Genomic DNA, 17,031 nt, shown 5'->3' on the forward strand with positions numbered 1-17,031 from the left:
AGTTTCATTTTCTTGATGTGTCTTTGTTGGAACGGCTTGTTGGTGCATTCACATGTGCACTTGCAGCTAGACGAACAACTTGAGAGTAGCATCCTATTAAAGCGAACAGTTAACATCAAGGAACATACTAACAACAACAAACAAAGACAAATATGAATACGCCATGGTCTTTAACCCTCTTTTTAAGTTTCTTCTTCAGGTAGATATCTAAAAACTCAAGATCACGCGAAAACAAATAAAATGCAAAGAAGGGGGTTGTAACTGTAAACTGTAAAGTAAACCATAAAACATGAATCTCTAAGACAAGATACTGCGCTTTATGAAGACAGGCTTCCTCTTGTCCGATCCCTTAATCTGTCTCGAAAACTTTCTGAAGCGTTTCCTAATTTGATTCAGACCGGAACCCTAAGAATAAAAAAAAAACAGAGGAAACTGTAAAGACATTACGAAACAGAGAAATAACTAAAGAAACTCAAGATTTAAGATCGATCGAACGCACCTTCTTCTTGTCGATAACCATGGACACAGACCTGAATAATTTGATAAATTGAATTATAGTCCCAATTTGAAGTCGATTTTTGAGATTCCGGGTGAAAATCAAGTACGCACGGTGAAGTTACGAAGAAGAGAGAAAGAGAAGAAACAATCAATGATCTTCAATGGTGGATGAGATCATCAGAGAGTGAACAGACGCGAAGAAGAAATTGAGCGGCAGTTTTTTTAAATACTACGCCCAAAGGGAAACTGTCATTTCGCTGAGTAATCCAGGCCCGCTAATTTTTAGAATAAAATGGGCTTTAGTAGACTGGCCCAAAGTAAATCCCAATCAAATTACGCGGTAACAAAAATCAATTAGTCGCATCCACGTTTATTCGGCTATAATTATATAATAAAAAAACAATTCATTACTAATGTATCATAAGTCCTTAACTTATCCCCTTATTATTAATACAGAAGCAAATTGTAAGAAAAACCTTCAAATGGTAAATTATTTACATGTATGCTATTTAAGCTGATGTGTCACCTTATCAATCATTCTCAGCCTTCAATTCAAACAACTCTTACTACACTAGAGTATTTACGACTTGGTCCAACTATTATCAATTACAGTATATTATATATCATTAATTAAAACACGTTGTTAAAGACATCTATCCTATACTAAAAGCCAAATATAAAGGGATTATAGGATGTCCACGTCGGCAATTATATTTGGCCAATGAAAACATTTCATTAATCCACGCTGGATGTACAAAACTCAACTCTTAATTTCGTATGGGCTTCAATTTGCTACCTCTGGGCTTCGTCGTATACACTGGGCTTCCGACACAATCTATCGGTTCAATTAAAAAAAAAACCAAACCTCGACGGTGAACACGAGGGTCTCCGCCTCTCAAGAGGATCTACTCCTCTAACTCTTCGTCTTTCACTGTTTCTCTCCATCGTTTCAGTTCTCTCAATCTACATCTCCACAATCAATTCTCCACTACATCTCGATCCATCAATTTCTTCTTAATGGATGCGTTTCTCTTTGCTCTTTCTCTGCTACTTTATATACTCATTCTCTCTCCCGCATGCAAATCTAACCCTTGAACTTCTCTAACCTCAATCCATGGCGCCGAAACCGAATGGAAAATGCCCTATCACCTCCGAGTCTGATGATAACGTCATGTTCTTTCGAGATGTCTCACCGGGTCCACACGAAACCCAGCTTCGTTTCCGCTTGATTCATTTCTGGGAGGCTTGGAACCCTCTAAAGAAGACGCTTATTGGCATTGAGATGCTTCTAATCGACGAACAGGTACTTGATTTCACCGACCATCGTTTTTTGATTCGTTGTGTTTTAGATCGTCGTTTAGGTCTCACTTATATTTAGTAGAATAAGATCTCACATAGATTTAGACGCTTATTGACGTTTGTTTCTTTTCAAATTTTATATATCTCTAGAAAATTTAAAACAACGCTTTGATTGTTTGTGTATTTTACGCAGGGAACTGTTATCCAAGGCTTCATTTCGCCAGGACGTATTGAGAGATATTTGCCTAAAATGAAGCCTGGATCGGTTTACAAACTCAACAATTTCTACGGATCAAGCAACAAGTCAGTGTATCGGGTTTCTGATCATGCCGTGACGGCGTCGTTCTCATGGAACTCTGAACTCTCTGTTCTTGAAGACAGCCCCATCCATTTTGATGAAGACAGATTCCGATTTCATTCCTTTGAGGATTTCCAAGCTAGCTGCGATCGCAAAGGAGACCTCTACGGTAATCTCACTTATCCCCCACACTAACTCTTAGTTGCAGTGCTTGATGATTAGAGATATATTTGTCTTTCTTGCTGCTCGGATATAAATCTTGAATTTTGCTTAAAATGCGTTTTGGGTTTGATATATTTGTCTTTCTTGCTGCTCGGATATAAATCTCGAATTTTTCTTTAAATGCGTTTTAGGTTTGTGAGAATCATTCTGTGAAATATATAAATGACAAATGAAATTCACTAATTCTGTTTGTAACAGTAGAAAGGATTTTTTACGACCCTCGGGTATTGAATTTTTTTTGAGGGTTTTATCGTAGCATAGTATGATTAGGATCTGTTAGCTGCTTCAGTAGCTTTAGTACTATGTCTGTTTCGGTTTTGTGTGGTCATGTAATAGTAGATTAATTATTTCGTACTCTTCTTACTTACACGCTTGATGAACAATTGGATAGATGTTGTCGGCCACATGAAGCTGGTTAATGGACAGAGTTTCATTGGGACCCCAGTCCTTGACGAAGTGGAGATAGCAAGGGCGAGGCATGTTCTGGTTCATGTGCAGTCACACGAGTATGTTTTTTTTATTTATTTCTTAAACACCCTTTCTCTCTATTTCTATTAACCATTCAGTGATGATATTTTGCAGTGGACCTGTGATGAAGCTCTACCTTTGGGACCAGGCTGCAAAAGAGTTTTGCAAAAAATTCAAATCATACGAAAACACCCCCACCGTGTTATTGGTGACGGCCGTTAACACTAAGAGTCTCGGAGGTTACGGTTTCTAACTTTAGTATAGCTTTTTTACAGTTACATATCTACTCTTTGTGCTCTTTAAATGGGTTTTGCTTAATACAATAGGTACTCTTGCCCTGACTTCAATGTCATCCTCACGTGTTTTTATGGATTACGATGTCCAACCTACGATCGACTATTTCGGCTGGTAAATATATATATTTGTGTGTTTACATGTACTCTTTCGCTACATAACCCCTTATCAATGACTGACTGGATCAATGCTTACTACTCTGTCTCAGGTTGGGCTCTAACCCACAGAGTGCTGAGGAGGTTAATGTCGAAGTGGTTACTAAACGAGAGACACTGACCATAGGAGAAATATTCTCCTACATCAAGCAGGGATCTACGAAGGTACAACTAGGTGTAAATATTTCTTAGTTATTGATTCAAATCTTTGAGTCTTATATAGCTTTGCGGTGCAGGAGGCTTTTTTTGAGTGCACGGCTACGATTAATGATGTGGTCTATGGCTCAACCTGGTATTACATATCATGCAGTGGGTACCATACTAAGGTTATGAAAGGCCCAACTTCGTTGATGTGTTCGAAATGTGGGAAAGTCAACATATCTGGAGTAGCACAGTATTTACTCTAAACTCAGAACTCAGTAACGCTTTGAATGGTATTAGCTTCTAATTTTTTCATGACAGGTACCGTGCACATATATCTGTATATGACAACAGTGAACAAGCTGTTTTTGTACTGCTTGGGGATGCTGGTTTTGAGTTGACTGGGAAGCATGCTTCTGAATTAGTCAGCAACTATTTTGAGGTAACTTTCATCATTCAGTACTCTCAGTATTGGTACTCTCAGTGCTGGTCCTCAAGTTGTGATTGAACATTGGTTAACTTGATTGTCAGGCTAATGGAAACCAAGGAGTTACCCAAGAGGTGCCTGTCCTGGAAGCTTTACTCAGCACCATCGGCCAGAAACATAACTTTTGTGTTAGTTACAAAGCACAACTTAGATGGGAAGTCTCGATCTTTAACTGTGACCAAGATTCTCCCTCTGGACACTCCACCAGTCACAGAAGCTTCGGAAGGAAACAACAATACTGCAACTTCGGAGGAAACATCTGAGACTGGAAACACTGTGTGTGAAGCTTCCAAACACAGTGTGGATTCTGCAGAGGGGAGTAAGAGAACTAATGACATTGATGAGATGGGGAAAGCTAAACGCCTCAAGTGTGGGAAGTAGAGCTTCCGTGTGTCGTCTGATATCTTGCAAGGGACTGCATTTTAAGTGTTTATTTCCAGTTTATTATTGACTCATGGTTTCTTTCAGTCTTTCTAATTTTTTTTAACTACTCTGAATGATTATGTTTTGATAATCATGTGTTGCACTATTATTCTACTTCTTACGGATTATTACTCTGTCTCTTTAAGTGTTTTGAAATTTATACTTATAACAAACAGGTCAATCATTTATGTATTTCAACATAGTATCATTTTCATATTTGGATGTGATCCTTAATGCATGAGTGCGAGAGAATTTGCTCATCACCATTCCTAAAACAAAAAAACGTGTTCGTTAAGCAACATAATTACTCCAAGTAAATGATATATCAAGAGAAAATCAATCAAATTAATGATATTTCCTTCCAATTACGTAAGACATTATTTGCATATCTTAGGCACTGATTTCCTTCCGTATACTTCCCTAAATATATAATCATTTTAAAAATTCTACAAAAAGGAAACTCAGCTATCTATTTCCCATTGAAATCACCATTGGAAGTGTCTACCAAGCTTTAATCAACGTAAGTGTAAAAAAATTTTAACAGCCAAGAAAATACAAATCGTAGTCCATCTCTCTAACTGGTAATCGTTTTGATTCTAAGGATCGAAATATAGAAGCGATGGAGAACCCACCTCCTGCACCCCCTTCGCAAACTGGAGGTAAACAAATCCTTACTTATGTATTATCCTATAGAAATATTTAATAATCTCCATCACATGACGTCTATGTTATATTTGCCGTTAGATATACACAGAGTAGTGCCTCTTATACAATTTTATTATTTATGAGTTGTTGTTTTGAGTTATCCTTTAAAAGTTTGATAACTCAAATATTAATTTAGCACCAACAAGGTTTTATGCTTTAGAAGTTGTCTCAATATTTTAAGTTTTACAGAAAAGCACTCTCAAAATTTTACTCTCATCAGAAAATAATATATATATATATATGTGGAATTTGTTAATTAACTCACCCAGGATTCTTTGAATATTGAAATCTTAGCATTTTATTCAATAATCTATATATATTATTGTTTGGAAGGTTGGTATATGCCGTAAAACCATAATATTTTCTGATATTCCAACAATTATATTCAAGATCGAAAAGTTATCGACCAAAGCTTATGATATTTTGGAATCTAATATAATTGTTAAAAATCTTTAGTAAACTATCTACTCGATTTGACATGCTTTCATTCGTTTATTGTAATTTTATTTTGAGATATTATTCAAACATAAAAATTATAAATGGTTTTTTTTATATAATTTGGTGAGCCACAATTTAGAATAGCGTAGGATTATAGTATCATTAATTGTAATATATTTTATACTTACGTTAAAATAAAAGTAAAATTAAATTCGAATTACAAAGTATATTTTTGTTACCTAAAATGACTTATGCTGGAAAATCTGTTTTCAAAAAGAAGATTTCAAAGATATCAAGAATATTTGTTATTGTCTACGTATAATATTTGTCCCTTAAATAAAGTAATATAAAGATATGACAATATATTATCATTCCATTTCGTATAAAAGTTATTATATTTGAAATCACATGTTATTATACACACTTAATATTTTTTGAAACAAAAAAAGTCAATATACTAATCTAAATTTTTTATTAAAAAAAAGAATTAATTTCTTTCTGATCTCGAGATCATATCTGTACAATATTATTTTTATATTTTTCTGTAATTATAAAATATCATAGACAATTACATATATATGAAAAAATAAAAAATATTTCAGTAATACTAATTATACGTTTGTTTTGGTAGCATTAATCTGTGAGGGAAAACACATTTTAACTGTCCGGCTATTATATATTCCGTATGACCAAAATGTTAATTTTGAAAATACATCCCTGTGTGTAATAATTATAGTTGGAAATTCATGTATCTTATTACGATTTATAGTTTTGTTTGTAAAGTTCTAAATAACATATGCCCTTAATTAAAATTGCATGTCTTACAGTGACATCTTCCATGCAACACATTCCTCAAAGAATCCACCAACTTCAAGAAGGGATTTCAGTGCTTCCTATCACGGTATGTATAAGAAATGTTTGGGACATCAGAAAACACCAAACAGATAATACTCAAACTTCCATTGGCTTCCTGTGCTACGACCACCATATAAGTCTTTTTTAAACTTTATATATATATATGTTATGTATTTTCCAATCCACCATATTTGGTTTAAACTACTCACTATTTACTTAATTGGTTCGGCACAACAAAATTTGTTCACACTCAGGGACAATTATTAGAAGGCCGGCTCACCGGAAACATTCAGCCGAATGATCAAAAAAACTTAACTGAAAGAGATATATATGAGTTTTCGGGATTTTTTGTCATACATAATTCACGACATCGGAAACTCACCCAACTGCCATATTACATTCAGATTAACCAAAAGACAATAGCATTGAACGTTACACTCAACGGTCCGATATTTCCAGTTCACAATTTATCTCCTCAGAATTACAGAAATCTATTGCGGTTAGCCACTACACCCACATACTTACCAGGTAAGTAAGTCCTTCCAGTATTAATTAAACAAACATGGATGTTTATTCTAAAATCAATGTGCAGATGTCGTCGGGCAGATAGTCATAATACAAAAAATAAAACCGTACCACCCATAACTCAATATTGATGCCACGGTTGGTCTACGGCTGAACATGTAAGTCTAACACAATAGTTAAAAACGAAATAATAATTATCTTCATACATACATCTCTATCTCAGGTCGACAATTGTTAAACTCATACTGTGCGACAAGCAAGCAGCAAATTTTAGCATCCTACAAAGAAAAAAGGATAGAAAATTTAAAGTTCTCATCATCACAAGCATAATTCCTAAACTTTTCCAAGGTAAATAATTTTATTAAACACATCAAAAAATAATACAGATCTAATTTTTTTTTATCAACATAACAATAATATCCAATATTTTCCAGGCAAACTACTACTCTGTTCATCACCAGCAACAAATTTCTACTTCAACAAATCAATTGATTACCTAAAGCATTTCAAAAGGCGAATAAGAGATCATGCAAAAGCATGCAGCACAGAGTGATTCTAATTCATCCATTATTCGGATTATTATTCTCTTTTTCACAGAACTTGATACCTAGATTTATTTACATTTTAAACTATTTTAGGTTTTATATTTAAAGTAGGTTATTCAAGTACTTTTTATTTTCGTGAATATATTCAAGATGAGATTCCGATTTTTAAAATAAGAGAATTTATGTTGTATACATAATTATATTTTTTACAAAACTCTAAAATCTCAGACTTACTTGGTTCTTCATATTTTATTAGTTAATTGTGTTACATATAATATAAATACTTACTTCTAACTAAAAAAACAAATTTTAAATCTCCGATAATGTTAAACCTTAAAGTAAAATAACATAACCATCACTATTAATCCCATTACACATAAACACAATATGAAATTAATACTTAGAAACTGGTGATAATATTAAAACTTCAACGAAACAGTAACACGTTAGGATAAAAGTCAATTCAACAGAAACAAATAACTCAAAAAAAATTAACATCCATCAATAAATGCTCATTAAAACCAACATTAAAAGACAATAAAATCATATATTTAAACTCACCCTCTTTACCACATTTCCACAAACACTTCAGCCCCCACAAATACCTCAACAATGACTGACATACCACTTATATCTCATCGAATCTCACATCAAACAAGATCTACAGATGGAAACCCGAAGCAAACCCTCCAAATTTACATCCTCAGGCCCAATACGACACAATCCGTGATTGATTTTCAGTTTCTATCAATGATCGACATCCAAGGTAATTTTAGTGAAACCATAACTGAAATCATGGAAGATATGTTAACATATCATGACATTCACCACCCCAATTTAACATACCTTATTGAAGAAACAAAACAATACGTGATAAATGAAGCTAGAGCCAACATCAATACCTTGGCTAATGATCTTCAAGTTACTCTGACTATCAAAGATTACAACCCAAATGCAACATCAAGACTAGACGTTGATCTGATCATTACTGATTTAGAGGGTACTAATAGACCTCCAACCACTGAAGAGGAAAACGATATGTGTATTGTATGCTTCGGAAATTACAGCCAACACAATAACCTTTGCACCCTTACTTGCGGCCATAGTTTCCATTTCGCATGCATTGATCAGTGGCTTCGCAGAAACATATATTGTCCGATCTGCAGATAACGTAATCTATGATGCCAATCTTTTTGAAAAAATAAAAAAAAGTTTACTGAATTCTAAATTCCAGTTTTACTTTTGTCTTCATATTAGTTTCATCGTCCTAGCCTAATGTTACTGATTACTTGGTGGCATATATCTATTAAAACTAAGATACCATTTTTAATAAAGCTGATGATTCACATGGTGTAGACCATTGCTTTTCCACACTACTTAGCTACTCTTTTAGCTTTTAAACAATTGGATAAACTCGATATTCACCAATTTTACAGATATTTTGGAACATACAATGCTTCAATTTCAAAAAAAATATTAAAACTTATTATCAAAATTTGATTATCAATACACTTTTCCGCGCATCGCGCGGAGAGAGAACCTAGTTGATTTAAAATTAGAATCTACTTTTTGTCTAGACCATTATCGAACTTAGTGTATCGGGCGTGAGTTATATCACCGACGATGGTGTTACCATAAGAAGTACCTTCAAAAACAAAGATGGAACATGAAAACTATTCATTATCGTCAATAGAGTTTGCACTCTACAAACCACTCTTTATTTTTTTAATGTTGTTCTCATTTTTATGTTTTGGAATTTTGAATATAAGAGAATACAAACATCCCTAATGTAAATCATATTATTATGTTATGTAGGGTAGTATTTCTGTGAAACCAGTCTTTTCATGAATAAGATGCCGCGACTAATTTTTTTTCCCTATGCTTTTTTTTTTTTTTGTCAAATGATTATTCAAAGGGTACAAACCACCAGCGTTAGACCAAAACGGTCAAGGAAATTTAAAAAACAACAATAAAAAAGGCAAGCACCAGTAGGTGAGCTAAAAAAAACCCCAGAAACAGTGGACAAAGCATTCGAAGGGATTTGAAACTCCGGAGAGTCATTCCACAGTAAGCGAAGACGAAAGCAACAGAGGCTTAGTCAGTAGCTGAGGACAGGCCATTTGCTGCAGCCTCCAAATTGATAAGTGCCATAAGCCAGCAGGGGCCACCAGACGCCACATAGGATTGAAGACGAAGATCGCGTGTTACACTAGCTGCTATTTCAGAGGCAACTCTGTTCAGTGAATGATGAACATACGTGATGTGATAATTACCTGCAGTGTGCAGGAGGGCACGTAAGTTATTGAGAACCAAGCAATCGCGAGGACCTCTCAGTGATTTAGTGATCAGCTCATAAACTTCTTTAGAGGACACCTCAAAAATCACACAATTCAAGCGTAGATTTTTCACCGCTTCCACTGCCCAGGACATTGCCAAAAGCTCAGCCTTTAGAAAGGATCGAACTCCTGAGTACGAACGCCTACTGTGAGACAAGACCTGGCCTTGGGCATTACGATTAATCCATGCAGCTCCACTAATCATAGAATCTCCATCCCAAGAGGCACCTACATTGATCTTTATCATGTTCCAGGGAGGAGGTCTCCATCTTTCCACCGATATCGGACCTTGTCGCAGGCCAGTCTGATCTTCTGACTGTTCTGTCTGAGCGTGGAACCAGCTAGTCGAGTCTTCTTCAGCTTTTCCGACAATCGACTCTGCCGTCGTGCTCGTACGCTCAAAGCAAAATGCATTTCTAGCTTTCCATATTTGCCATAAGATCCACGGAAATCTTCTTTTAGTATCGTTAGAAACGTTCTGCTTTCGACTTTCTGCAATCAAATGATGAAAGTTAAGGAAAACAGAATCATGGGAGAAACCTGCAGAGGGGAGTGGAAATCCAGATCTTTGCCAAGTCTCTCGCGCCGGTTTACAATGGAAAAGGACGTGGCAAATACTCTCCTCCTGCAAAACATCTCGTGCACGTCTTATCCAAAGCGATACCTCGGGTGCTAAGTCGTTGACGGACAGCTAATGCTCCAGATAACGCTCTCCACATAAAGTGCTTGAGCTTTGGGGGAGCTTTAGTTTTCCAAAGACTATTCCACAGTTGCCTTTCCAGAGGAGGTATCTGAGTGTTCTGATTAGATTGTCTATCTTGGAGAGTTTCCAGCAATTTGTAGCCACTCCGGGTATTGTAACTTCCATTAGCTGAGAAGCTCCAGACCATAACGTCCTCTCTGGAAAAAGAGAGCTTCGTTTGTAGCACCATCTCAACATCATCTTCATGAATAAACTGACGAACACGGTCTCTATTCCAGGACTGAGAAGGTATATCTATTAACTCTGTCACCTCCATAGTTAGATCCACTAAGGCGTCCTGTTGATATCTAGGAGCTCTTGGTATCCCATCCATGATCCAGTTATCTAACCATACCTTGGTAGATAAGCCATTTCCAATCGTCTTCAAGAGGCCTTGCTTAAGAAGTTCCCGGCCATGGATTATGCTTCTCCAACCATAAGAAGGTCGCGTTCCGATACCACAATCTAGGAACTCAGAAGTAGCAAAATACCGGTGTTTTAGGACCTGCGCCAATAGAGAGTTAGGTCTGTCCCATATTCTCCAAGCTTGCTTACCCAAGAGTGCCTGATTAAACAGTTCTATGTCATGAAAACCCAAACCGCCCTCTTCCTTTGACTTACAAAGCTTCTTCCACGCAACCCACGATATTTTCCTGCGGTTACTTCCACTGCTCCACCAGAACTCCACCATAGCGCTAGTGATCTTCGCACAGACATCTTTAGGGAGCTTAAAACATGACATTGCAAAGACAGGAAGAGCTAGCCCAACAGATTTAAGCAAGATCTCCTTACCACCTTGGGATAACGATTTAGAGAACCACCCTTGGAGCCTTCCTTGTAGCTTTTCTCTAATAAAACTTAGGAGTTTTCTTTTGGAGCCACTCAAACATTCCGGGAGACCAAGGTAGAAACCTTCCCCCCCTTCAGAGCTAATCCCAAGCGCCTGTTTCACTTCTACTTTAGTGTTCTCTGGAACCTTTGCTCCAAAGATCACCGAAGACTTTGTCGGGTTAATGATCTGACCCGAAGCCTCACTATAGCGATTGAGACATGACAAAAGTTCAGCAGCCTCAGCTGAAGATGCTCGGCACATTAGTAAGCTATCATCTGCGAACAGTAAGTGATGGACAGAAGGACCAGAGCTCGCCAACTTTATCCCTTGTAGTCTCCCTGCACTTTCCGCTTTATTCAAACAGCTGACCAAGGCTTCTGCACACAAAATGAAAAGGAAAGGGGAGAGGGGGTCCCCCTGCCTTATCCCTCTCTCTGGTTTGATAAAGCCATGCTCATTCCCATTCATGAGGACCGAGAAGGAGACTGATCCCACACACGCCATTATCCATCTGATCCAAACATGGTCAAAACCCATTTTTTCCATTAGAGTTTCCAAGAAATTCCATTCCACTCGATCATAGGCCTTCGACATATCTGTTTTTACCGCCATGAAACCACCAGAGACTCGATCATTCGCCTTGAGACCGTGTACCATCTCATGTGCGATTAAGATGTTATCAGATATAAGCCTACCCGCCACAAAGGCCCCCTGTGTTTCTGAGATAATCTCTGGAAGAATCTGCTTCAGTCTGTTGCAGAGGATTTTCGAAACAATCTTATATTGCACTGAACAGAGGCTAATAGGGCGCATATCAGACATTCTGATCGGGTTAGGGATTTTTGGGATCAGGCTAAGCTGAGTGTGGTTCCAACCATCAGGGAGAATAGATGTAACAAAAAATCGCTGAATCTCTGAGGTTAAAGAAGGACCCACAATATGCCAGAAACGTTGGTAGAAGACTCCCGTGAGCCCATCTTCTCCTGGGGCACTGCTACTTTTAACACAGAAAGCAGCTTTCCTTACTTCTTCCTCAGAGATAGGCGCTACTAGCAGATTGTTCATAGCAGCAGTCACCCGTGGCTGGAAACCAGTGAACAATGATTCAACATCGTGAGGGTTAGAGCTCATAAACAGCTCTCTGAAGTAGTTCACCGCTATGTCTCCTTTTGACCCTTCTGAGAAATGTTCCCTTCCCAAATCATCCAACAACATCAAGATCCTGTTTTGGTGCCTCTTCCCCTTAACACAATTATGGAAGAATTTTGTATTTCTGTCGCCCGATCTCAACCATTCTTCTCTGCATTTCTGTCTCCAAAACGTTTCTTCCTCCTTGTAGGCTAAGGCAAGTTCTTTTCTCATCTTGCTCATCATATGGAAGGAAGGAAAGTGTTTAGACACTTCCCGCTCCAAAGCAGATTTCAACCTAGTGATCTTGTTCCTCGAGTTAAGGTCAGCACGTTTTTTCCACCTCAAGATACCTCTGCGGCATCGGTTTATTCTTTCCACTGTACTGTTCTGAACTTCACAGTCGTCACCCCAACAGCTTTTAATGACTTCCTCCAAACCCGCCTTTGAGAGCATCCGTTTATCAAAGAAGAATCTTCCTCTATGCGGATCAACCCTTTCCAGCGCAAAGCTTATACGAAGAGGTCGATGATCTGAAGCCCACATATCCAGATATTCCGAACTAGCTCTAGGAAAGAGAGAAAACCATTCATCATTTCCGAAACTTCGGTCCAATCTACACTGAACCCAGACATTGTCTCTTTTACCTGCCCAAGAGAGACTATTCCCAAAGAAGCGAAGCTCTTTAATCTTACAATTTTCTGCCATGTTTCGAAAGTCCCAAAAGGTGGACTCGTCTCTGATGGCTCCTCCAAGCTTTTCTCCATTTGACATTAATTCATTAAAGTCACCAGTCAACAACCACGCTTCATCTCGCACTAGACCAATGTCAATAAGCCTAGTCCAAACTTCCTGACGCTTGCTCCTCACAGGATCACCGTAAACACATGTGAGGTAGAAAGAGACTGAGCCGAAAGAGACCTTCACATCAATAATTCTCTTATCACAGCTCAAAACTGCCACCTCAAAAGTCGACTTCCACATCAAAGCCAAACCACCACTCAAACCTATTGGTTCCACCGTAATCATTTTATCATACCCCAAAGTCTGTTGTAAACCCATCATGTAACTATTCTTCTGTTTCGTCTCCATAAGAAAAAGAAAATCCGGAAAGATACTTCTGCGAAGTCCCCGGAGGTATTGAACTGTCTCGTCGCTTCCTGCTCCTCGACAGTTCCAGCTCATGATGCTCATTGGGGCTGCAGCGGCTTCAATACGGAAGCCACCGTAGGGTTTGAGGTTTTTGGAGTTTTGTTGTCTGCTGCAAGTAGCGGAAGAGGAGATTTCCTCTTCATATTCCCCTGAGAAGAAGAAGGGCCACAAGATTCTTGAAAGGACGGAGAAGTCACGGCTCTTGCTGTCAACTTGCGTTTCCAAGATTGGGGCCTTTTCCTCGGAGCTTTTCCATGGTTCTGATTCCCAGCGACCCGCCCTTCCGAAGAAGGGCCCAAACGAAAAACCGTTGGAACCTGAACAGGGGCCGAGACAATCGAGAGAGGAGAGTAAGACGATTCTGCCTCTTCATCACCAAGACGCTTCCTTTGCTGTTGTCGCTGAGGATCGTCCCTTAAAGGATGGTTCTGAAGGCGCTGAGTTGTCGTATCCAAGTAATTAAAAACGTGGCCCTTCCCCTTGTCGACCTCGCCTGTAATACGCATCAGCCTAATAGAAGATTCAGTCTTACTATCCTCAATACCTTGCCTGACTCTTTGGATCCTAGCCATTCTCTCAGTCTCGTCAGCATGCGAGATATACTGAAGAGCCATGATATTATCCTGTTTGGATAATTCCGGAAAGAGTGGAGGGAAACCAGGGGGACCCTCCCCAAAGTTCACACGATCATGAGGCTTCACAGTCACTTCCACAATCTTGCCTGCATTCGACGATTGAGCAGGCACAGTCTTATGTCCTGAAAGAACACCTTTTCGCAGCAAAGGGCATCGTATCTTTTCCCTATGCTTTTATGTTTATAATTTATAAATGGAACCATTTAATAAAAAAATTTGGTTGATATTAAAATGTGAATATTAATCTAAACCAGGCGTGACAAAAAAAAATTACACGTTTTCCACTCCATCTCAATTGCTTTATTTTCTAACCTTGGTTTTATATAAAAAGGGATATGACAGAAAATTTGTCGATTATTAATGTAAAGAATAATTTAAGTGTGTTTTCTATTTTCAGAATAAGAGATTGTTATTGTTTCCTAATATATTTGGCGATTGTTAATCATGTCATTATGAATCTTTATCATCACTATGAATATATACTTATACAAATATTTACTAGTTTCCTAAAGTCCTTTGATAATCACATATTCTGATATGTACTCAATCACGCAATCATTGCAAACAATTTCTATTTCAATAATGACATAAATTAATAAATGTTTGAATCAAATATTTTGAGTCTCTGGAATTAATTTGTGAGAAGATATGATATTACGTGATTGAGCACTAATTGGGTTTATACACATTCCTTTTTTTTCTACTATCACTAAGTACTGTAAGTATGAATCAAATATTGCGGGTTTCTGGAATTAATTGCAGACGTGATTGAGTGAATTTAGTATTGCTTGATTGGTGGCTAATTGGGTTTATTTACCTTCCTTTTTTGATTATCAATAACTTGACATGCATCGTTACTCCGTTAGTTTACTATATAAATACCACTTTTCTCTCAATCATATAGTTCATTCAGCTTAAAACGTTTTGCTCATTCTACAGTTTTCAAAATATTCATGCAATATTTATCTTTCTTAACTACTATTTTTTGTAAATATTTTTAAAATATTCAAGGTTACCCAAAGATGATTTGACTTTGGAATTGGTCGAAAGGACTTGCGACTTCATGAGTGTGATTGAAAGTCATTATTAGCGATATATTTTGAGCTGAAAACACATTTACTCTTACTTCATCTTTTATTGTGTCAATCAAGTGGAAAACAGTTTTACTTCTTTTACTCTAACTATTGTTTGGAAAGAGTAAAACTGATGGTTTTTTCTCTTTGGTTTTGGCAAGAATAACAAAGTTGCGTTGGGTTCAATTAATTTCTTCTAACAACTATTTTCGTTTTTATATGTTTACTCTATAATTTTCCACTCATTTCTTCTTTTTTAATTTCCTCTCAATTACTCTAACATTTACCCATCACAACCCATGTGTTTCGATAACCCTAATCCCATTTTGTGATTAGATGAGGAAAGAAGAGAAATATATTGTTTCCCTGACAAATTGGTTTGACGTATTAAAATCACACATTTTTCTCTTTTCAATAAGCTTAAAATCACACATTGTTGTAATACCTAAAGCCCATAAGTAAATATTAGGCTATGTATAAGCCTTTGCCATTTGTTTAAACACTTTGGCTGCAGCTGGATATACATTTTTTAGAATAAAATTATGTGGAATGAGCCATACATGAAGATTCCACAAAAAAGTTACCATTTGAGCTGAATGAAAAAATCTATATTCCATCAATTCCAATAGAATACGTGGGAAAAAATGGAATGAAGTTAAAAATCATTCATAAACAAAAAATCTCTCGAATGGATGGAATAGAAGGAATGAAAAAATAAAACAACAGTTTTATATTATTTAAAAAGATCTATTAAATTTAAATTAAATTTGTTTCCATCCCACTATGTTACACAAATATTTGTAATTTCATCTATATTATTAAAGTTGAAGTACACATTGAGATTGTTTGACAATATGGATAGTAGTTAAAAAATAGTATTGTTTGGAAACATGGATAGTAGTAAGTTAGAAAAAAATAAGAAATAATGGGCTTATGCTACTAAAAAATTGAAAGTCCATTACATTATATTAAAAAGTAATAAGTCTATGTTACTTGATAATATATATATTCAAATCAAAATAATAATTTAAAATTGATTTATATCAAAAATTCATTCAAAAATAAACATATATTCAAAATTTCATTTTTACTAACATATTTTTCAATAACTATTATAAAAATGTTTTCAATATATATAAGAAAAATACAATACAAAGCCCAATTTCAAACACCAACTTAAATTATGGTTTTTATGTTTCACATTAAATTTTAAAATATAATTTATGTGATTATTTATATCATTGTACGTATAAAATATTATTAATTATAAGAAAACTTATTTGATGGTACTTATAAAATATGATTAATTATATGATAACACATATTTTGTAACCTATGATGACACATATAAGATATATATATATATATATATATACAATAGTGATTAGGGGTGGGCGTTCGGGTTCGTTATCGTTTTCAGGTCTTTTTGGGATTTCGTGTTCATTTCAGATCTTTGAGGATTTGGTTCGGATTTGGATAATCAATTTAAATAGGTTTGATTTAAATATTTGGTAGAGAATTAATAATTATTAAAGTATTTTTGGAGTTTTGAGTATATTTTAACTATCTAAGATATTTACGTTTGATTATTTGTATATATTTTCAAGCATTTAAGCAAACTAAAAAGTATCATATATATTCTGGATGTTTTTATATATATAAAATCTAAAAATAATTAATGTATATATTAGTATATAAATCTATTTTGGATACCCAAAATACTTCGGTTCGGATCGGATTAGATTTCAGTTCTTCAAATACCAAAATTTTGAATAATTCG

The 17,031-nt window shown here is 36.1% G+C and overlaps 1 protein-coding gene across 1 annotated transcript; it reads left to right on the forward strand.

Annotated features, from left to right (window-relative positions):
* Positions 1-1,612: 1,612 nt before the first annotated feature.
* Positions 1,613-4,243, forward strand: LOC108872296. The gene is made up of 9 exons (XM_033290336.1): positions 1,613-1,801; positions 1,991-2,264; positions 2,709-2,823; positions 2,900-3,024; positions 3,112-3,193; positions 3,288-3,399; positions 3,471-3,628; positions 3,697-3,849; positions 3,907-4,243. The coding sequence occupies exons 1-9, from the start codon at positions 1,613-1,615 to the stop codon at positions 4,241-4,243; spliced, it is 1,545 nt and encodes a 514-aa protein (XP_033146227.1).
* The last annotated feature ends 12,788 nt before the right edge of the window (positions 4,244-17,031 follow it).

This window comes from Brassica rapa, chromosome A04 (genome assembly GCF_000309985.2).
Source record: "Brassica rapa cultivar Chiifu-401-42 chromosome A04, CAAS_Brap_v3.01, whole genome shotgun sequence".
Lineage (NCBI taxonomy): Eukaryota > Viridiplantae > Streptophyta > Magnoliopsida > Brassicales > Brassicaceae > Brassica > Brassica rapa.